General features: G+C 24.8%; 2 protein-coding genes across 15 annotated transcripts in view; one reads left to right on the top strand and one right to left on the bottom strand.

Annotated features, from left to right (window-relative positions):
• The window catches only part of LOC132921992 (uncharacterized), a 302,827-nt gene that overhangs the window by 145,225 nt on the left and 132,014 nt on the right, over nucleotides 1-25,588 (bottom strand). The window lies entirely within an intron of this gene.
• Nucleotides 177-2,849, top strand: LOC132921811 (cytochrome b5 domain-containing protein 1). Its single transcript, XM_060985020.1, has 3 exons — nucleotides 177-389; nucleotides 2,106-2,324; nucleotides 2,621-2,849. The coding sequence occupies exons 1-3, from the start codon at nucleotides 177-179 to the stop codon at nucleotides 2,840-2,842; spliced, it is 654 nt and encodes a 217-aa protein (XP_060841003.1). The 3' UTR covers nucleotides 2,843-2,849.

Here is a 25,588-nt window from a genome sequence, read left to right as displayed (position 1 = left end):
AACAGCTGCGGGCAAACAATTGTTTTCTATTGTCACGACGAAAAACTATAACAATTAAATAATACCATGTCAATAAGCTTAGAAAATACTGTAACAATTTGTGCTATAAATGCTTTATATTAAGGGTTAGTAACGATAATTTATATATCTACGTACATATTTATATTATTATTGTCATGTCGTGGCGCAATACGTATTTCCTGCCGGAAGAAGTGTCAAGTCACAACACTCGTAGCGATTGTTGGATGACAATATACGGAGTGGTAAAAAACGTCTCCGGACTGATCGAGGAGTTCGGACATGACGTAGATCTCGTTAATCCGATACTTCGAGAAGGCGGGAAAGACGTATCCTACTGGTTCGAAATGAATGAACTCGGTGCAATTATCGTGAGTACAGTAACATTCTGACATTTATATTTACTGTCGACAACATTTTACAACAAATTACCTTCAAAATGAATAGATTTTTATAAGTACTGCCGCTCAGACTCAGACTCCTGTTCTAATATTTATTATCAATTCGATCTATATAAGAAAAAGTTTGTCTCTCATTCTTTTAATACTCGTTTTTCATCATAATCATTTCATTGTTTCAATTTATTTTAAGTGATAGGTATGGTCGAATTGCACTTATTTTAGTTGAACTACACTCAGGTAAAAATCATTTAATAGTTGACTGCACTATATTAAAAATCATATAATGGTAAAACTGCACTTGGACTCAAATAAAAGGTATTTTGACAAAAACATCATGCATTTGAAGTGGTTAAACGTTTAGAGAACAATTATTTTCCTTTCCACTTACAGGCTTAGGACTGACAATAGTTAATAGTTGTAATCATTGGTGTGGTTGAAATTATTTTTTTATATAAACAATTATGTTAATATATTATATACGAGTAAATAATTTATATAAATAATAAATGTGAAATAATTTTTTTAAAGTGTTTTTTTAACTTGTCAATTATTTTTTGTAATTATTATAACAAACTGATTTTAAAAACTGTAACTTAGTAATTAATTTTTGAGCATAAAAGTTAATGTATTTTACAATGTTGTTTATTTTATGACACCATGTAGTTCAAGGTATTGTATTAGTATGCTGCGTTAAAAAAAGTATCTATGTGACTATGTTTAATTGTGTTAAAACGTTTAATAAATACAAATATATTTGGATAATAGTGTCGTGTGTTACATTATAAGATTTTGTTAAAATCGAATAGTTTTTTCAATGTTCATGAAATTTATATTTGCTTATTCAATGTATGTCATTGTTGTTTATTAATTGTGTTAATTCTACAAAAGCGTTGATAATTTTTTCCCTAATAATTTTTAGTATTTGATCAGCTGATTTTCTCTTTTCTGAATTTAAAATCATTTTTCTAGGTAAATTAAGTGATTATTCATAGTTATGTATTACACACATTGGATAATCACCCGCGTTATTTAGATGAAATTAATAAATCAATACAATTATGCTATTAAATACACTGTAATGTTCGTAAGATTTATAATATTTTTAACGTTTATAAGTTTATTTTTCAAATAATTTTGTTGAAACCTTTTTTTTTGTACGATCACAATTTGATCATTTATTTTAGTTAAAAAGCGCAATTTTGATTTTATTACTCAACGATGAAGTATATTAACTATAGAATTTAACAAAAATTTAAAATAAAAATCAGTAACACAATAGATAATAATTGTATTGCTTTTCACAAAACGTATTTATACGTAATATAAGTTTATTATTAAAATACACCGATTCACAAATATTATGTTTTTAATGTTAATTATTAGCGATTAAGCACATTTATACACTTAAAGTTAATTTTCTTTTAATGAAAGTAATATTAAATACATTAATTTAATTTATTTTATAATATTATCAGTATATTTATTTTCATTAATTAATATTTATATACATTATACATTAATATATGACTGTTCGATTTTTACTTTATTTTACGAATGGTGATTTGTTTTAGTGTGACAAAACAAACAATATAATATTATAATAATGATAATTTTAAAACTATGCAGTTGCTTATAAAAGTATACTAATGACTTAATGCTCATTTTCTGTGTTTATTCATACTGTAGTTGAAAACGCATCTTCACCCCGAAACTGGTGCCCGTGTATCATTAATGCCATTTAGGATACCCCACGAGCCGAAATTCGAACCGGACGTGAACTGGGAATCTGATATATGCACGACGCCGTGGTGGGCGGACGACAAATATAATGTTGGTATGGAGACGGTCAGACCTATCAACGTCCAAGTTATTAATCCGCTCATAAAACGGAGTGTGACGATAAAGGTACGATTTCCGTAAACGATTTGATGCATGTATTAATACGATCCAAACATCCACTAATTTATCGATTAATATATATATATTGTTTTAAAGTTTGCTTATAAAAATGATAGTACAGCATTCGTGTATTTTTTTTCATATCAGTATATCACATTATCACATATAAATTTATTATTCGCTTTTATAAAATTTAATTACAAATCAGCATTGTGTGGGTTGTGATATCTAAATAATATATATATAAGATAAAAATATAGCGTTTGGACTATAATAATATCTGTAGCATAACTACGTTTTAGATATGTTTGGAGGATACCGTTCAGCGGATAATGGAACGTTATTCAGTGTACAATCCAAAAATATGTACCTATATAGTGAAGTATTTAGGCAATCCATTAAATACAAATTTGAACTTGACACAAAATGGCGTCACTCTGAAATACGAAGACTCCGTTGAAGATTATGTGCCAACGTTGATATTATACTATCAAGAGAGATTAGCCCCGTGGCACGATGTATAGGAAAACAATAGTGGTGTAACTGGCATATAATAACAATCAGGAGCGTACTAAATTAAATTCTGCAGTAAATATAGGTACTGTAATATCATCGCAATATATAAACTTAGTATTTATTATTATTTATTGAATATTTTTTTTAGCCAAATTGTAAGTATTATAATACCTAACCTTATAATATTTATATATAAAAATTAAATACAAATTTTAAATAAATATTATGACGAAAAAGGCGATTAATATAATATTATATTATAATAAATGGTTACTGCTCATAGGCATAGTGTTTTAATAGACAACAGATTAGTGTCAGTATCAAAGTAACTGCAATTGCTCTACTTAAAATTCTCATGGGATGGTAAATTATATTACCTAATATCGTAGTTAAGGACAATATTTATCTTCTTATCCTTGTTTTTGAGTGTAGATTAGGTATATAATATATACAATTTTTGGGTTGTGTAAACCGAACTGGAGCAACAAGGTTGAATGAGTTTCAGAAGTATATTAAATATTTTTCCGTGAAAATTTTACGTTTTTGTCTTATTTAAAAAAAATCCTGGTAAAATCCCTCACACTAATTGTCGCGAGTACTTCAGTCATAAGTGGCTCTGATTATACTGCAAGTATCAGCAGTAACTATTGTGCATGAGCTGGTTATGAAATCGCAATATTTAAATTTAACATGCGCGTAACGGAGACACACAAGTAACAAGTACATAAATACGTATGCATATACGAGAAGCTTGCTTGGCTAAGCATAATAATAATAATAATAATAATAATAATAATATAACGTGCTTGTGGATCCTAAATCTTGTTCAAATAATACTGATGTTGCTAAAAACGTTAAGCGATATATAGTAAGTTTTAAAAAAAACATACTATAAACAACAACAATACGTTTTCAACAAGAATGGCTGGAAAAGCTTTTAAATTTCAAAATTATTCAAAAAATTTGTTTTTTGTCACGTATTTTAAAACTGCCCGAAAAGCATATTTAATAAAGTAGAGATTGTTTATAAAGAATATTAGTAGGAACTTGTACAAAAACAACATAGTATATTAATTAAATTACATAATAAAAATTAATGACGTATATAATTTGTAATAAACTAATAATTAACTGATGACATACTAATAACAAGCTGTAGTTTACAATACCGTTTCATCTAAAAATGAATTATGGAATCGGTATTATATTGTATACCTACGTTTATTCTCAAAAATAATATATTTGTACATTGTTACATCGACGTAAATATTATTAATTAATGATAATACTCGTATAAGTAGTTATACAGTAGTACGCCAGTAAATTTAACCTATATTTTCCTTCTTACTGACAAAAGAAAAATAATCTTTCTTTAATGCTATGTCGTTAATTAGACGTTAGTGTTGAAGAACCAATGCTTTTTATTTACCCTACATTCGGATTTTTTGCTGGCCTTATAGAGATCAGTATACATTTTGTCTCTAAAGAACTGACGATATTTCTGTGGCGATTGACAAATTATTAATTGGAAAGCGAAGAACATTAAATAAGACAAACGAGGGTGGAGGTCGAGAACAGATGAGATAATAGCAAAGTATAATATTTATCTCGTTAGATATTTTAAAATTTACACAAATATTATAATACTCGTCATCTACAGAAACATTGACCTGAAGGAAATGCGTGCTTGGACTACCGAAATATTCTGCTCATATGCATTTCAGCTTGCCATAAGAGATCGGCTTGCTTGCATCTAGACATGATGACATGATAGCAGGAGGTTAGCAGTTATTTTTTCATGGTAAGAAGGAGGGAGAGAATACAGAAAAAACGGATCGAGAGGAAATCGCGAATTTATTAAATCAATTCATAATCGTAAAAAATCACCCAAACAATCCCGAATTTTTGGAAAAAAATTCATTCATGCACTGACTCTGCCAAAACGATGATTGAAAAAACTAGATGCTATATTTTTCGGTTATCTACACTCAGAATTTGTCAATTTTAAAAACGTTGAGCAACTCAAGTCTGGAAAACAAAGATTATTAATATAATTTTAGAGCTGTATCTTAATCATAATTTTAATTGACCAAACGTGAGTAATGGAGGCATATTATTTACGTAGGAGAAAAGTATATTATTCGCAATCGGTGAAATTATAATCACCAAACAACGACGGTGCATGGTATATTTTATTTTAAATCGCAAATTATTCTTCTTTGTTTTAAACGAAAATACTCTAAAAATACATAATATTTAAAAAACGAATAATATGTCATCGCTTTTATAAACAAATAATATTATATTTTATTATTATTTACGGCAATACTATTATTATTATACTAAAATCACATCGACTGTTTTATCAGAAATAAACATAACAGTTGCATTTTACGACCCATACTTCAAAATAAAATGGACGTTCTAATTGTTTTCTAATTACCTTTAATGATATGTGTTATTAAAAAAACTTTTTTATTTTCCAAATCTCAGTTAGACTTTTAAATAATCACTTTTAATCGTCTCACAAATATTACATCTTTCTATAAGTAGATAAGCTCATTAAGTCACCATAAATGAACGAGTAATAGTCAATATATTTAGAGAAGGGGCTTTTATAATTTAAATAAAGATTATATTTTGATAGACAAACAAATTTAAATAACCTCGATCACCTTATTGAGACTGTACAAAGGTTGTTGAAAATGTCTTTTTAAAAACCGTGTACGATATCGGTAATATTATTGTCTGCACTTACGTTATATTATACAAAAACAATGTAATAGTCTTATAGGTGTTATATTTTTTTAACCTTTTGTATGTGGACTTTTATTGCACGTATATATATATATATATATATATATATATTTATTATTTATACGTTGAAACTGTATATAGATACATAAATATATACACATATTGTATAATGTATATGAGCGACGAAACATCTCTAAATTGTTGTACGAGCTGCGCGTTGCAGTTATATCATCATATACTGCGACGTTGTCAATTTTTCCATCCGAAACAACGCGATTAAGGGTCGGGAGATGATAATAAAAATAAACCGAGCGATACCATCCAAAGATTCGGTCGATTTGCCCGGTCACACATGTGTAAAAACACTTTTACTATATACAGACAATAATGTATTACGCGACTGGCATTCTGAAGAAAATTATGTACGCGAATAAACCGCCGCCCAACCAACGACCAAAAATGTTCAGCTGTTCGATCAACTTTTTTGAAACGCGAGTGAACACGTGAAATCGACCCCAATTTCTCTATAAATAAGTCCGATTTATATAGCTGAATGTTTTACAACGACTGTATTATTATTTAAACGTTATTATAATAATTATTATTCTAATTAATAAAACAAATGATGAATATATTGATTTTACAATGATGTTTTTTTGCCTATCATCACCTTTCGGGGTAGTGAAAATTTTTTGATTTTAACTTTTAAGGTGATTTCTAGTAAAAAATTGTATACAGTTGGTGCTTTGGGTAGTTAAAAATAAAAATTGTCCAGGACTTTTCATAATAATCGAGTAAAAGAACAATAAAAAAGGTGGGCAAGTAGCTTGCTTTGTTATATATTAGATGTAATTTAAGTCACACTAATGGATGTGCAATATAATTTTCCTTATAAGCAGTAACTTTATACTGGAACTTAAAAATTGGAAAAAATATACAGTTGCCATATTATTATTGTTTATGAATATTTAATGTTCAAATTTGGATGGAAATACATATTTTAACGATGAATAACGATTCTATTTTTTTTGTTATAATTTAAAAGTATTCTTCGCAGGGACTTTACAAAAATAAAGTAACTCTTACTTATATTATAAATTTTACTATACGTAAAGACATTTTTAAAATGTGTAGATTAATTTTAAGATATTATCTTTTTATATTATGAACTTATTCGCATTCTTTTACGGTAAAATGGTATTTACTCAATAGCTAATAACAATAATATAATACGGTTTAAATTATATTTATTAATTTAATATATTTTTAATATAATAATTATATTAAGTACGATGTTTTTGACAAACATTAAATCACAATAGTAATATTAAAATAAATTTCTTTTATAGCTATATCAAAAAACATATCATGAACTATATTTAGTGATATATAGGCTGACAGATACGTCTTCGCTCAGAATTGTTTTCCGTATACAATGATATATCATTGAATTCAAATTTAACACATCCATCATAGTGGTCCACTAGACACCTAATGTATAGCAAAGCGGTACTTGCCCACCTTTTTTAATTTAAAAACCTTTTAGAAAACTTTTCGTAAGCATTATACGAGTGCGGAATATTCTGACAAGTGGATTGTTCTAACCATACAAATATCATTGCCAAGAAACATTGAAATATAGGCCAAGTCTAAAAACTCTAAAAACACAAAGACGAATAGTTCCTTAGATTTTCAATCAGAAGATGGTAAGTATACTTTTTAAACACAATATATCTCTTACATGGCTACATACAACTATTCACATTCAGCAAAACTATCTGTCCAAAGAATACATAGTAATATTAAACATACATGTATTTTCTAAGTCGAAATATATGTATATAATATATATATATAAAATCGGGATGTTTTCGTTGTTTGTTTAAAACTGCGGAGAACGAAAACGAAATAAAATATCATAAACTTAAGCCCCGCGTGTTTACACGGTATCGTCGTAAATTATAATATTAAACTGAATCTGAATATGATAATTTAAGCGCGATAAATAGCCCCACGCATACAAAAAAAGATTTTACTTTTTTTTTTTATTTTACTGCGTATATCAAACATACTGTTATTATATTCAAGTGTTTAAAATAATATGCATTATTTCACATTTGTTGTTATGCGAATCGAGTTGAAATAATTCCGCTTGACATCGTATTTCACTGTACCAACAGTATTTTATTTGTGATCATATTGCACAGTGACGTGCGTCATTGGTGATTTTGTTACCTGATGAATTATTCATATACATAATAATAAAAATAATAATAATAATAATGTCGTTTCACGATTTTTGAATGGTAATGGAATGGTGTCTGCAGGCATTGGACATTTAACTACAGAAGATTTGATACGGTAGACTTTTAATTTAAAATAATAAATATTAATTAATTATGTTAGTTATTATAATAATCAGTTCTAAGTCCTACAATCAAAATTTATAGATGCTTACAAAAATACAGAATTGTATATCGTCAACGATTTTAATATTATTATAATATTATGTTGTGTGGCAGTGTTTTGGATAGGTCCAATTTTGTTTTAGGGCTAAGTACTTTACGATTAGATATTAGAATTGTATATAATGATTAGTTTAGGTTTTTTTTTCTTTCCGAAATACGCAGAGGGTGAACCAAAATAATGATTTTTAAATAAGAATGAAATTTGTTAAATTAGGCCAAATATGAATATAACTATGTGCAACGAATTATATTTTACAATAGTATAACGTCAGTGTCAAAATAATTTATGGACTAGGGTTGAATCGAAAGATAGGTCTATTATTTAAATCTTTAATGGCTTTTATACTTGAATGAATTATAAGCTTACATGAAATCTAGGTTGTTAATACGAGTACATGTATAAATTATATAGTATAATGGGATTTAGAACTTTTTTTTCACAATTTTTAACTAAACAACATTTTTATCTCGTTTTATCTCTCTTAATAATACTATATTATAGACTATAGTAACATAGATTTGTATTAATAACTGTCTATAACTAACTGCAAATAAAAATCACTAATAATATAATTTAATTGTATATTGATTAAATTAATTATTAGTCTAACAAATATTTCTATGTTTGTTTTGTTATTAATTGATTTTTTAACAAAATATTATTATAAGTTATAATTAATGAGATAAAACTAATAGTTTTACACGTGTTAATATAAAAGTATCTATAATAATATAATAGTTTATATTTTACCATCAAGTTATTTTTCAATTACAGTAATGTTCATTGTGTGCACAATGTTTTTAAAATATAAAATTAAACAATTCTGGAGACACTACTAATACCTTAGTAGGAAGCGCGAATAGCTATAATTAATTTAATACAGGTTTCAAATCAAGTAAAGTTCTTGATTGATAATTAATTTAAAACAACCCTATGTATACAATATGCGTATAGGTATACAGTGTATATTAAAATGTTCTTGTTTTAACAGAATTTGATCCGTATAACTTAAACAGTTACTTTGATATTTACGTATATATTATTTTAATAATAATGATAAGTATTTTAATTTATGCTAGCTGTTCACCAAAATCGTTTCAGAACATTTAAAAAAAAATCAATCGTAAATAGTGTATAAATATATAATAAACTTATATATTTAAATCTTAAATAAAATACAATTTAATTAAATTAAAATATATATTATATATTATATTCACATTAAAACTTCATGAATGAACATTTTAATAATAATAAACCGTTTAAAAATATATTTTTGAATAAATTAAAAATCATTTGATATTATTTTTTCATAAATATGTTATTCATATGAATGTTTATTCAATATGTGTAATTTTTGTTTTATTAAATTATAACAGTATAAAAATGCAAAATTTAGGTAGAAACTGAAAAAGGGACCTATTTCCTTTTTAAAATTCACTAAAAAGTTCTGGCCTTTTTCAAATAAGTCTATATATACCAATTGAAAATGTATGAAGTTGTTCCGGTCTTTTTTAAAAAGGTCTTATAATAGACAAAATTAAAGAAAAACATTTTGAAAAGTATTTTTTATATATATTTAACTGTTAATAATAAAAAATATTTAAGTTATATTTAAGTCTTTAAGTCTATTAAACACAGAATGATGCATTATATTTTAATTATTTATTCAATCATATAATTTGTATTTATATTCAAATCGTTTCAACATGTTGTAATATCTATATCAGCGGTCGGCAACCGGCGACCCACGCCGTTATTGTATACGGAGCGCTTTAAATTTTAGAACGAAACAATTTTTTTTATAAATTTCATTATTTTAAAGTTTTAGACAGTATTTTTTTTCTTAGTAAATAATTTAAGAATATTAAATTATTACTTTTGTCTGACCTGCAAGGTTAGGTTTGTTAAGTTATTAGTGCGGGTATAATCTTTTTTGATGCATTATAATATACACTCAATAAATGTGTGGTTAAAATATATTTAAAGTATTTAAACCACGATTAAACTAAAATTGATACATTGTGTTTGCTATTATTTGTACCAAAAAAAAAAATGGCCGAGCCTAATTGTGCGCGTATAACATTATGATGGGGACCGATTGTTCACATACAGCATTTTTATGCCAGGTCCGTATACCACTTACATGTTATATGAATCATATAAATAAACATACTAAAAATAGATTTTGACTATTATATAAAAATCACAATTTAATTTATAATCCTCACGCACGTTGATTATATTCGATGATAATTTCAAATAGATAATAAATATTGATTAATGTTGGAAAAATTAAAAATTAAATTTTAGATGATTGTAACAAATTTTGGTGTACATTAAACAATATCAAAAATAAAAAATTAATACATGATCGAAAAAAAATATATTAACATGTTATTTATTATACGAATAAATGTATAAATTATGATAGATGTATTATACCCAACCTAACCTACCTATAAACATTACACTTGTAATGTTCGTGGTGTAATTGAGTTTTCGTAATTTTCAATATTTTTCAGTACCTCATAGGTACTAAAATATGTGGTAATTATCAAACTATTTTATACATTTCAGGTATAACCATAACACAATAATATAGTTTTTTTTTTTTTTTTGTTGCTATATTCATTTTTAGTTCATAAAATAAAGTCGAAACACCCATAGTTTTTTTTTTTTTTTTTTTTTGATTTAGAATCTGAGCTAAACAATAAAATATGTAGTCGAGCTCTAAAAGGTTAAATCAGGTTAGAAAAGTTACGATCACCCTGAAAAATATGAAATATGCTAGGGAAATTACCCCTCAAACTACCGCAAATCTATAATAACTTCGAAAACAACAATCATCTATAAAAAAAATATAACAAATAAAAACGAAATTAAAATAATTAAAATTATAACACCATTTATTAACATAATGTCAAACCCACTATACCACCATATGCTTCAAACTTAAATGACTTAAATAACAACCAAACTTATTTACGGTCTACAAAATTAACATGAACTAGATTCAAAAAAATCATAATGGCTTGCTTTTTTAATAAATAAGATGAAAATATTGCACCTCAATAAATTACCTCTTTCCTAAACAAATCGAAAATCTAATAAATCCATTCATCTCACTTTTAACCACAATCATTGTGAAAATATTATTAAAAAATATCAACTATTTAACCAGACTGTCCCTTATTAAAATTGATCAGCCAAAGAACCTTCTCATTAAAAAAAAAAACTAAAAATCAACAACATAACATATATCTAATATAGAAGGTGTTATTAATTAATGGTTTCCCCACTCACGCACATCAAGCCATCATTATATTGTACCATATTTAAATATTATGGTATTATTTATATACATAGCGAAAAAAGTTTTATCAAATAAAATAAAAAGTTCACAGTAATGGTTGTAACTGTAATGTTTATTTTTTGAACAACTCTTCTACAATTCCAACTGTACATCGTTGAACGACAAGTTTAGTTAATATATTTTTACATGTACAAGTATATAATATTTGCTTTAGTGTCCATGCCCAAACTTCCTGTTAGTGGACTGAAGGATACGAAATTCGAGTTGGTTATTCGTTTACCTTCGTTTGCCCCTTTAGGTGAATTTTTTAGTTAGAAACTATTTAGAAAAAAAAAAGTATACATTTCGCAATGAAAGCTTTATGTGTCAGTTGTTTTTTTGTGACACATAAAATGATTATATCTATGTCTAGCTCACTATTCTAAAAATAAATGGATAAATAAAAAGTAAATATATGTACATTGTGTATACAGTGTATACAGTAGTTGACGTAAAAGTTTATTTTATTTTACAGAAGCTTATTTTTTTTTTTAAGTTGATTTTTAAAATTAATATTAATATAATCTAGCTAATCTCATATATTATGACAAGCTGTGCAGATTAGTTATTACAATTACAACCATTGATAATGATTACATGAAACATATTAACAACTTAATACGATGTTACAATACTACACCTTATATAAAAAATGTGAATAATAATATTATGTCAATATACTCGTAGATGTTTTAATAATTTGTAAAGTTTATATTAAAATACATTATTGTGGTTGTGTTAATAGTAAATAATAATTAAAGCGGAGATAATTAATTTTTACAACTCGTCGCAATGCGTAAACGAATTTTACTAAAAATGCAATTGCTATATGGCTACAGTCAAACAGAGGTGAAATTCAATGAAATTATCTATTATATAAACATATCTATTCACTATTCATCGATACGTAAGATTAATCTCAAACATTAGGAAGTACACAATCCATACAAAATATGTAGATTATGAATTTACTTATTGCTCTTGTATTAATATATATATATTTTTTATATTTAATGTCTAAGTGATCTTATAATTTATAAAGTTTATGGATGACCTATAGGTATTGGACAACACTGACTTGAAAATAATACAAGCAATAATGTAAATACTAGTTCGTGTTTATCCAATTTTCAAAAACACTGTAAATATATAAAATAGTCAATAAGATAATATGATAAATAAATAAACGTTTATCATACATAATATTAAGTGTCTAACATTAATCAATTAATACTTTCAATAAGTTTTAAACTCGATTTTATTCGGATTGAGTAGGTACCAATTATTGACACAGTCTAAGAATCTCATTAATTAGATGAGAATGACATTGATAAATTAATCCATTAAAGTTAATTTAAACCCAAAAATAATTCCACAAAATCTTTATTTCAAATTGCGATAATCAAAAGTATTCTTTCACTCATGTACCTTTATACTCCAATACTTTTCTTTCGTGATCATGTAGAATATAATTTGTATATTATTTGAATTAAATAATAAAATATTATGTAATATTCATGTACAAAATGAACCATATTTACCTTATACAAATGTAATACTTATGAAATGCATAGACCTACGAGAATTTCGAGTATAGAAAAAATATTTAAATACTACATCAGTATAAAGATACTTAGTATGAGCACGGATATTTTTAAGATAATTATATATTAAGCAATCTATTACAATATAAACTATAAGCTTAAGTGATAATCGATACAATAATATATGGATAGAAATAACAGTTTAAGCAGACCTTGCAATGAAGATACTTCGTCGAGAGCGTAATTACTATCGAGTTATTTGCAAACTTATAAATTTATTTTTACGATTTAGATAGTTTCTTTTGAGGATTTCCTGGAATGATTGCGAATGAGAGTTGGGGAGTAAGGTTAACGACGTTAACGTTCTATATTGGTATAAGAATTATTGGATAATCATTTATGATTAACAGTTTTGAAATAACTGTGGTTAAGCAGACGAGTTAAAGATTAATTATAAAATTAAATTTTTGTTTTGAATAACATCAATATTTATCACATCTACGTAAAATTTGTTACATGTGTTAATTTATGAAAATATGTTAGTTGGCTACTAGACTAAGAATTGTGATTTTTGGATTGTTATTGACTATTTTTATCATTCTAAGGCTTGTTTTGAATTGGTAAGATATCTGCATCATTATTGCAGTTCCTTATAAAAAATGCATCTATATAGCAGAATGATTGCTATTACATAGCACACAAATTGTAAGAGACTCACGTGAATTGGTACACGAAGCCGTGAGATTATTTCCGTCGAATATGACAAAGGAGAATGATAGAAGTAGCTTTTAGCTTTTAATATAACCCTTATCAATCTTATATTGATACTTTATGCAATGGAAAATTTGTCATTGCTTGTGTGGCTCTCCTATTTTTACTTCAGTATGAATTATTGAAGTTATATAGAAAATATCATTATTGTTTCCGTCGGGTTTGAGGTCAACAAAAAATCAGGTAGGTCCACTAGGTCCTTAGTTTAGTAATGTAGAATATTTAGTTATTTTCCTAACAGAGTGGCCAATTTCTTCTTATACTGAACTAATTTCAGAAACAAGGGCGGCAAATAAAGTTTTCTTACTCGAAATGCTTTATCAAATTTTAGATAATGTGTGTGAAATTTAGCATCGATTTTATACATTTTTTTCTATCATATTTTTGGAATATCGGGTTGGAGATTAAGGTGGATTACCTATAAGCTGATTTACCACAAAAACTTTCGAGACCAATTAAATCTGAGAATCCATTTCTTGATTCAAAAAAATTGATTACATCCTTAATGAATATTGATAGTGACAAATCTTTTTTTTCTCTGTATATGTGTAGAACATTGTGACATTGTGTATCAAAATTAATTTGATTATAATTGTTGACATTAGTTTATCAGTATGGCAAAAGTCTAAGTCTAAAAAATAAATTTAATATTCGATAAATTCCGTTAAAATTAGATACATTAATCTGAAAATGTCACAAGAGAAACAGTAACGCGTACGTACTGAATTATGAATATATATATAATACATAAATACAATTTTAAACTATGTGTCTATTAAACACAAACATAACATAATAATACTCTTAGGTAAAAAGAAAAAATTAAAAAAAAATTAAAATTCTACAGTTGTTTAACATAATACTTTAAAATGAAGTTTATCGCAATCACGAACACTATGATTATTAATTCGTTTATTTTTTGTAAGTAAAAATATGTTAATTTTGATTATTTAAAAAGGGATTCACGTAATTATCGTATTAATTGTCTTATTGTATGAGTCATGAACTAAAACTATATTATAAGCCTTAAATTAAAATATATATATATATTAATATAAAGAATAATTAAAACATAAATGTATATAAGTAATAACTAATTATAACACCACTTTAAATAATATATATAACATATTATTATAGTATAATATTATAACTTAAGAAAAAGTCTGCAATCAATAAATATTTATATAAATTTATAATAACGTCAGTTAAAAAGTTTTTAAAACATTTAAAATCTTAAATAATAATAACATTTTGAGACTTTCAAAGAAAGTTTTTAGAATTGTTAAGCTAAACAAATTGTGTCGTATGCATTATTTATTAGACATTTCTGTTTTGACGAGTTGTATAATTACATTTGAAAATAGTCCAAGGTTTCAATCAAGAGTGTTTGTTAATACTTAATAAAGGGTAACTACTTAATTTTTGCTGAGGGATAAAGTTTGTCAAGAAATCGTATAAAATATTTATTTAAGAAATATGCGCACACAGATTCATGATATAAATTAAAAAATAAGTCTGAAAATTTAGCATGGCAAATAAAATGATAATTTAAAGCTATTAACGTCTTTCATTTAAATATTTATATTACTGTGAATTTCCACAATTGGTGAATGCTGACAGTCACCGGTTAATGTCGTATTACACCGAAGTTATTTATGAATGTTGGCATATTGATTAAATTTGTACTAATTGTAAATATTCACTATTGAATTTCGACATTTATTTAGAGATATTGACGAATTTCGGAAATGCCGATATTATTTAATCGAATTTAGGGATAACAGAACAGTCATAATAATAATACAGTATCTTATACTATCTATTACCAATAAGTTTAAGGTATTGTACAAGTTGCTAATTTCGATAAAATGTTTTATTACCTTACCCAACTACTCTTATCATATCTGTATAGCCTCTATATTATGCTGCCTTGTTATCATTTAGTAAGACACTGTCATTCATCGCAGTTATTTATTTTATTATATAACTAATCTAATCGATTATACACCAGAAACTAGTTTTCAGTATGTAAAGAAAATTCAATATCAATCACTGTTATACAAAGGGATCAACAGGCAAGTTTCAGCATCAAATTCATCAATTGGTGTACAAGGGTATACACGATGTAATTGTAATATAAAGTGCACCACAAAAAGTGTGGTTGTAGAAATTTTGAAATTATATGGAATACACAATGTCATAATAGTTTGTTATGTTGTAATAAGTTGAATAATTTTCCGTTTTTTAAAAATAATAATTTTTTGTATGGTAAAATAATCATAATTTAAATAATAATAAAAATATATTATTTATGTATAATATTATTTAATAGTCATAATAACAATTCGTTGATTTAATTAAACATAATAATATGTTGTTTCTATCTTATATTATAATATATTCAACTATTATACTATAATAATATGTGCTAATACGTACCTATGTCAACATAGCCAAAATCATGTTGTGTATGTCAAGATTGACCAAAATTCTGATGTAAATGTCTATATTATTTTTATTTTAAAACATTTACCAATTTATTAGGTGCATGTAGACATTCACTAGGTAACTGTTAGCATTCACCAATTACAAATATTCACAGTAAAATAAATATATATAAAATATATATTATTATTATTTACTATTTATGTAAGTATTAGAATAGAATATCAATAGCACTTGTATTATCATTTTGTTTAAATTGTATCAATAATTTGTATTTTATATTTATAAATTATACATCAAATAAGGAAATATAGTTTGTTATTAGAATTTTAATTTTAATTCGACATTTCTATGTTAAGTTTAAAAAAGACTCAAAAGATATATTATAACAAATAAAACTTTAGAATAATATAATATGAATATATTTAATTAAATTTAATTAAACTTAGATTAATATTAATAATATACAATTTTAAATTTCATTATAATTACTTAACAATAAAATTATTGTTGAGATTTTATTCTATATTAGGTTTTAACTTTAAAGTACCTATGTAAATGATTGAATGTAAAGTTAAACATGGATTAAAAACGGCATGGTTTCAAAATCCTTCATATTAAATTTACATTTATAAAAAAAAAAATCAAATTTTGTAGAAAATCTGTATATAAGTATATAAATAACGATACCTGGAAAGCGGAAGAATTAAGTGAACGATATTTAAGTTCTAAAGTGCTATATTATATATTGAGTATTAATAGATTTTCAAAGTTTTTACCTTAGTAATAATAATCGTAGTTAATGCGTGTAGTTAATTTTTAAAACTTTATGGCTATTTGTCACTATAATTTACTGCATTTCAATAAAATGATAATTATTTAAAGAATCATTTATTTTTAGAAGTTATTTTTTTATCTTTTTTTGTACTTAAACAAAATTATTTAACAATGTTAAAATTTACAAAGTTTCTATAGAACCCTATAGTTTTATCAATAGTTTTTTTAATTGAAAAAGTTGTTTTTACTATTAAATTTCAAAATCCGACAAGAGATTGAATTTGAGAGAACCAGATGTGATATATTACAAAAACAATAATAAATTATTATGTATAGCTGTAACTATAGCCATATAGGTATTTATGTAAAGTATAAAAACTAAACTTTATCATTATCGCTAAGATCGTACAATTTATCTATGTGTGATTCAAATTGAATAACTGATGGAAATCTACCATTGTAGACTGTAGTGAATATTCATGAAAGATTTAGGTTTGTTTTTTTTTTTTTAGACACAACATAGTTGAAAATTACACATTTCTAGTTGTTAAGATATAGGTACTTATTTACTTTTAAAGTATTCCATTTATAATCTAAACATCTACAATTTTTTGCAAGAATACCGTTTTTAAGTATTACGCCTTAGTTAATTAAAAATAATTTTAATTAACGACATCTACCGTTGTTTTTAATTTTTAAATTAAATTCCATACGATGTTTCCTCTTAAGCTCGCAAAATACTCACAAGTTACATTTTTTATTATTTCCGTGTTTACTCTCACATAAAATAACATTATAAGTGTACATATTATAATAATCACGGGATGAAAATTTACGACTTCAATAACTGTGCATTTTTTTTTTTTTTTTTTTTTAAATAATTGTAAATACAATAATTTAAAATATAATACAGCAAACTAACAGATTACAAGTTAAAACTAACTTTGGACGAATCAAATATCTTTAATAACCTATTTGTCGAAGTTAGCACGATGTATTATAGCAATGGAATTCGTATTTTTAAGGCGAAAAATAAGTGGAATTTATTGATTCAAAGAAAATATTGAACAATACTCGTATAACGAAAAGCCATTCACATCACACATCTCCAACACGGAATAGATATAGTGAAGATGACATATGATATAACGTCTCTGAAATGAACGTGGAAGTCTTTTTATTTCCCACCACCGACGTCCCTATGAATATAGGGAACATACCTATATTAATATTATTATTATTATTGTACTTTATTGACCTTTTGGATGTTCCGCATCAATTTTCTGTCGGTCGGACACACAATGTCCATTCAAGATTACATCACCACACCCACCGCAGCACTATAATATGTGCACCTTTTTGAACGATAGACGGACATGGGTCGTTGATATATCGTATAATAGCCGTATGCACTCTCCTTTTTATTATTATTATTATTATTATTACCGATCCTTTTCGTTTTCTTTTGGTTAAATATTAATTCATATATGTACGCAATCGGTTTGCAATACACGTCCAACCACAACTTTTTCTGCACGACCTGTGTATTTTCATTGTACGCAAAGAGAACTATACTTATATAAGTACATATTATTATTACGCACTCGCATATTTTATTTCTTTTGAAAAGCAACAAGTCAAGACCCCTCAAAAAGAAAGTACTTTTTCTGACTACTTCTAAAGGAAAAAATTCAAAATGTGTTTACAGTGGAAACCTCATATATATTATTATATTGCCTGACCATAACGGTTTTTTTTTTTTTTTTATAGAAACGTCAAGATAATATTATATTATCACGGAAGAGTAATAATGTAAAGAGTAAAATAAATTAGGTGCAAAAAAACTAATTTATATTGATAAAATAAAACAATAAATTTGTAATTTAGAACCTATATATTAATTCTTAGTCACATAGAATTCAAAATTATACAAAACGAATCATTTGTTTACTAAATTTTGTATACGAGACCATGTGTGACTTAAATTAAACTATTTTTAGTAGTAGACGAGAAAAATAAATGATCTAAAAATTGAATTTTTAATTATCTACCTATATTATGAAAAACTAAATATTTAAAAATGGATATGTTTCGAGTTTTTATGCAAACATTTTTTTTTAAAAATATTTATTAAAAGTTTACTATATTTTAAGATATATTTGTTTTTATTTGTTTAATTCATTATAAAATAATATGAGATCAAGATTAAAAAATAATAAGTATTATTCTTTCATAATAATAATTTATGAAATTTAAAAATTAAAATATTATCTAATGTCAGGCAGATTAATACTTGATAGTGATGTACCATAATATCTACAAATGATGCAACACAATATATGTACGAGAATATACGAGAACAAAATTTTATTGAATAGGAATATAAATAAACTGATTATTAATTCTACAATATTTTACCTAAAAGAAAATATTTGAGTTATTTAAACACAATATAATGAACAATAAATTATTGTGATACCTTTAAAAAAAATACAAGTATAAATGTTCCATGTTAACAATAAATATGTTAACTAAAACTTATCGAATGATATAATAAATTATTAGGATTAATATTTTTACAATTATCTTGTAAGTCATAAAATCATAACTATGGTTTCTATAATTAATTTACGGCACTTCAGTCTTTTTAATATTTTTGGAGATAACCTGAAAGTACTTGTTGATACAAGTTTTATAATCAGATAATTATTTTAGTGTTTTAAATGCTGTATGTTAAATCGTTTGTAATAAGTTAATGGGTAAATCGTGATTAGAAGAGATGACAAGATAATAATTATAAAAAATAAAAAGTGATTTGATATATAAAAAGTGCTATACGTTTGAAAGGTTGCGAAAAAATTGAAAACATTAATCACGATTAATGTTTTAGATTCTTACAGTAACTAATAATACTAGCTGGTTACGTATCTCTGAATCGGGGATTTTGGTTATGTTAGGTGGATTCTGTTCGAAAATTGAGTCCGATAAAACAGTTTGTTGTTATAGGATTTTTCTACTGTTATCCTATCTATGTAATTTATCTAACCATATGAAATAAGTACAGCATAAGAGGAAATTCCTATTTTCATACAAATTAAATCTAGCTAGGGCTATAGTCGTTCATCTGTAGATACTCAGTAGCGATAATCGATAGGAATAATAATATAAATAAAATATAAGAAGTGCTGTGCAAATAGATAAGATAACTAAAAATGTATTTAGATAAAGATAAAATACACAAAACTATTTATCTAGATAAAAAAAGATAAAAATCTTCATTTTAATAACTCAACTACACTTTTTCTCTAATGAATAGTGACTAAAATGTATTATTCAATTAAAATTATTATTTAAAATATAATATTGTTTCATTCAAATTTGAACTTTACATTTTATTTTTGTTATAAATTCATCTTTATTTTTTATATATATATATATATATATCTAAAAATATAGTTAATACAATAAAAATAAATAATATTATATCAGGTATATTATATTGAGTTTCTTATTTAATAAATTATAAATCTGTAAATAACGTAGATCATATTAACAAAACTAAATCATACAAATGTATGTATATTATTATTTATATAACATTATATTATACCCGTGTAGTAATTATAGTAATTAATGCCTAACATAATATCAATTAAATATTACACATAATTTTTCCATAAAAAGTAATTAATTAAACAATAGTATATACATATCAAAGTATGTTATAAATAGTAAATAGTAAATACGTATCATATTAAAATATTAATACAAAATACAAAACTTCATAATTTTAAATATTTAGATTTTAAGGGTCTGGGAGATAATAATAACTAATTAATTATATATAAGTTATAAGTAATCTCCCTTAATGTGACTTAAAAAATTCGATTACTTTTTTTGATATTTGATACTCTATCAGTTTAACTACAATTTGTTGCCATATTGTTTACATATACCGACAATTCTAATTCTATAAGAACGAACATTTTTATTTTTTTTAATATTTTTTTTTTTGTAGTTAATTATGTATTATTCTTTTGACTCAACTTAATTTTTGGACACAATTGAATTATTTTTTAAACCTTATTATATTATGTACAATTGGGTCTATATGCCTCATTTAAGTAACTGAGGTACACTCATAAAGTAAAATAAGAGAAAAATATAGTAAAACTATAAATCTAACGTATAAAAATACACTATTGCCACATAAGTAAAATATATATCTTAAAGTTGCTCCCTACCAAGATTGAATCTTTAATGGGATTTAACTGTAATACGTCCAAAAATTTGTTTAAAGGAAATTCTATAAATTATTAGATTGTATTAGTTTCTAATTAAATGTAAATAATGTAATTGATAGTTAATAGTGAGTGGATTAGAGAAAATCGATTGTTTAATGAGTGTTGGGTTACAGATTGTTTCATTGTGCGTTGATACGTATATGAGAAAATGTGTGTTTGCTCACCATATAGAAAATTTGATATCCAGCGAGGCCACTCATCTTGCATTTTAGGGTAGAAGTTTGTTCTCAAGATAATATGAAGACCTTGTAAGATTTGTGTGCTTTAGCTGAAGTAATTAATTATATCGACAAAAATTCTCTTATCTAGGTAAATGTTGAGCATTACAATTTATAACATGATCAATATATTATGTCAACCACTAACTCAGTATTTATAATTTATTTATTTTTTAAATAATTTTGTTTAAAAAGAATGTACAATTATGTATATGACACAGGAACTATGAAAATACAATGCGATGCTTGGAAAAAGTACCTATTTAGAATGCGTCTATATGATATGTACGATGACTGTCATGAAAAATTCTTAAAAATTGTGTGGCATTAAGATATTAAATAAAGATAATAATAATTTCTATTAATACATTTATTAAAGGAATAAATTTTAAATTAAAATAACAATTTAAGGACTTGATAATAAAATAATAAAATCTACCGTACGCAAAATCCTTAGGTATTACTAATATTGCCTATTGGTTTCTCTATCGCTATCTTATGCATTTATGTAATATATTTATAGTTTTTATAATTATTTATCAAATGTACTTATTGTGCTATTACAAGGAGAATGTATCGTAAATATTCTTTTACTTAATATATATTGCAAAAAAAGCAGAACCTTCATTCACAAAATGTAAAACAGGTTTTCAATTGTATTCGCCAATATGAGATCATTCAAGCTTATTCAGGAACCTTGGAAACATACTGTATAATATAAAATATATAAATATACATAAATGTATATATACACATTATACACCACTATTTGCAGGAATCGTATACGCTAAAAGTTTTTGTCCATTAAAGGGAATTGAAACTGTAATATCATCCGTGAAAAATAGTCACGAGTACTCGTTCCATATACGTTGATAACAAAATGGTAATAAGAAAGAGAAAAGAAAAATTTCATTTCAAAGAAACTGTATTCGGACGTAACTTATAGCCCATAAAGGTACATAATATGATGTATTTATATTTTGTATCGGCATTATATTATATTATATTTAAGTATAATATAATATCAACAAAAACCACTATGACTACTTTTGTCTGTCCACATACAATTAAACCAAACGACGATTATAAACGTGATGTTCATTTGTAGTATAGGTTCATAAATTATTATTTATACTATTATTTATTATGTTAAAAAAATTGTAAAATATTCAAATGTTGATATAAACAGGATTTTGTATGATTTATGTTTAAACCAAACTTATAAACTGATATTTAATTTTTATTAATCACATAATATTATGATTTCAATATTAAGGAAATTAAAAAAGTGGTATAATAATTATATTGTATAGTCTGTGTCCAGTTCATTTTGGCGCTCAGAAATTGGTCTGAATTAAAAAAAAAAGTGATCTGAAAAGTTTATTATTATATTGGAAAATTATAGTGTTTGGACCATAATTTTTTTTTAAATTATAATGATTGCTGAGCGTCTGTAATATGAACTGCACGAATTATTATAAAAACAACTATAATATCAGCCTGAAAAAAATATAATAATTCACATAATGTTTAATAATTTCAAATGAAAAAAAGAAACTTTCAACAAGTGCAATAGGAAAAAATCAAACGAATTTCAAATCAACTACAAAACATTGCTAGTAAAACTAATCATCTGTAACATTTAGCATGTATTATGTATCATAGAGTAGCTACCAACACTCTCTGGAAATGTTATATTTTAAATTTGGTCTGTTATTATTATGGCAACCAATTTTTCACGGTGAGACATTATTCAAGTATAAAAAGTATATAAATTAAACTTTATTACACGTAGTTTTTGCGTTGTGAGCTACTAACAAAAATATGACGATAAACCCCATAGACACGTATATCAGATAACAACACGACATTTCACTTTTGAAGATCTATTAATGCATAATTGTACAGCATTTTGAAGTATTAAGTGAAGAACTACCCTAAAGTAAAACAAAGAACCACTGCCGACCACCAGTATAGGATTTGCGTGTCAAATTACCGATTAAAATTAGAATTGGCAGGAAATGAACACTCGCGCTTCCTATTTTTCTAACGTTTGCTAGTTGCGACAGGTTTTCGGTCGCCACCTCTGTCTCAGTGCAGTTTGTTCCCTCGAGGATCTTATAAGTGATAAATAAACAAGGAAATAGTTCTTGGCGTATTTTATTTCTTAATAAGTCAGAACCTAATTTTCTAAATCGAAAATGTTGATACTTATTTTATTTTTATTAGTTTATTTAATATAAATCGTATTAAAAAAAAAAATGTTCACATTTTTTACGTTTTTATGTTTCCATTACTCACCTTTATATCATTAAAATCTTGTTCACACCACAATACCATATATACATTTATATATGTAGTGATAAATTAACTATTAAGTATGATAGAAATAATGTGCAATCATTTTTAAGAAGTAAATGTGAAAATGGTCTTCATAAATAAGTTAAAAAAGAATTTTACATTAGGATGCAGCATTAATTACAACAATCTATAAAAAAAAATGTATATAATTGATAAAAATAAAACATTCACTTCATAGATTACTTATACGCTCAATAGTTTTATTTAATGTATAATAATATTATAATGTATAAAAAATTTTAAATAATATTATCTTAAGTCAATTTGTGTCACAATAAGTAATATTATTTTTCTCCCAAACATTAGGACATATAGGTCCTAATTACTCTTCATAATGTGAGTATAAAAATTCCAGTTTGCATAATAATTAACAAAATAAATAATATTTAATTTAATTAGTTTTAAATATGTTCGGTTTAATTTAAATTTTTGCTTATATTTTTGATAATAGATTTTTCATATTTAAATTAAATTTATGAAATAAGATTATTATACAATAAGTAATTATATTATAAGTATAATATATTATATAAACAGGCAATAATATTAGTATACTATATTATAATACACTTGTAATCAATGTATTTTCATTTTTAATTTACCTTGATTACGATAACCAGCTGTATTCGGCGCAATTAATAACTATTCAAAATCAACCATAAGTCTATAATTCAATATTTATATCCAATATATATATGACAAATTTATTATATATTATTTTTTTTAACAATTTTAACGAGAAATATAATTATATACAGGAATATGCGTTCAACAATAAATTCCTAATCCAATTTCGTGGGAAAATAAAGTTAACATTCCTCCTATATTCTACTATTAAAAAGTAAATATATACAAGTTAAATGTTTAGGCATAATTCATAAATTATAGTTATTAAAATATAATATGAGTTATTTAATATACCAAACCGAAAAAAAATGATACTATGTACAAAAATATTAGAATTTATATTCAATTTTAGTTTTAAATATAAAGGATAAAAAATTAACAATGATTTTATTTTTATATACGTTAAATGTATTGTAATAGTTTACAAATGAACGAATTGTTCTCTTGTCATAAAATACATTCAAGTCAGTAAATTTTGTTATTGGATTATAGATAAAATATCAGTCTCTAGGGATACACACATAACTGTCGCAGATTGTAGAAATTTATTATTATATCATGATATGAATGCAAATCTAAATTTTGTAAAATAATATTCGGAATTCGTGTAATTATATTAAAATTATTAAATACATTTTTTTGTGATATGATAAATTAGCTGTGAAAATTGGCTGTATTCGAGCATGTAAAAACAATGTAATTTGACGTAAAAATATTTATTCCCTTACGATTTTTCTATACCAGATTATATTATCAATTTACTTATACATTCTGCCATTCTATATCAGTCGTTTTTAGTATTCTAAGTTTCAAATGATAAATTAAACGAAGAAATTATTCAAATTAAATACAAAATATTAATCGTCGAAGGGCAATAGTGTTAAAATCAAATATTGTTAGTATGTTAGTATAAATAGTAAATAGATTTTATATCGTTTACTTATTTAATACCAGCAATATTACGGTATAGATGTACGGATCGTAAGTAACCTTCACTTAAATCTCACTTAAACATTTGTAATTTGTAATAAAACAATAAAATGTGTATAATGCTTTTAAAATTATCGTTTGAATATATTTACTACAGATATATTATAAAAAATATATATTGAAAATAATTTTG

Source organism: Rhopalosiphum padi, chromosome 2 (genome assembly GCF_020882245.1).
Source record: "Rhopalosiphum padi isolate XX-2018 chromosome 2, ASM2088224v1, whole genome shotgun sequence".
NCBI lineage: Eukaryota > Metazoa > Arthropoda > Insecta > Hemiptera > Aphididae > Rhopalosiphum > Rhopalosiphum padi.
The sequence above is the reverse complement of the archived record's forward strand: the minus strand, read 5'-3'. Positions and strand labels throughout refer to the sequence as shown.

Coding starts and splice junctions, on each gene's coding strand:
- LOC132921811 (XM_060985020.1), top strand. CDS start 177: ATGTCGTGGCGCAATACGTATTTCCTGCCGGAAGAAGTGTCAAGTCAC. Junction 390..2,105: donor ATGAACTCGGTGCAATTATC/GTGAGTACAGTA, acceptor TTCATACTGTAG/TTGAAAACGCATCTTCACCC. Junction 2,325..2,620: donor AACGGAGTGTGACGATAAAG/GTACGATTTCCG, acceptor ACTACGTTTTAG/ATATGTTTGGAGGATACCGT.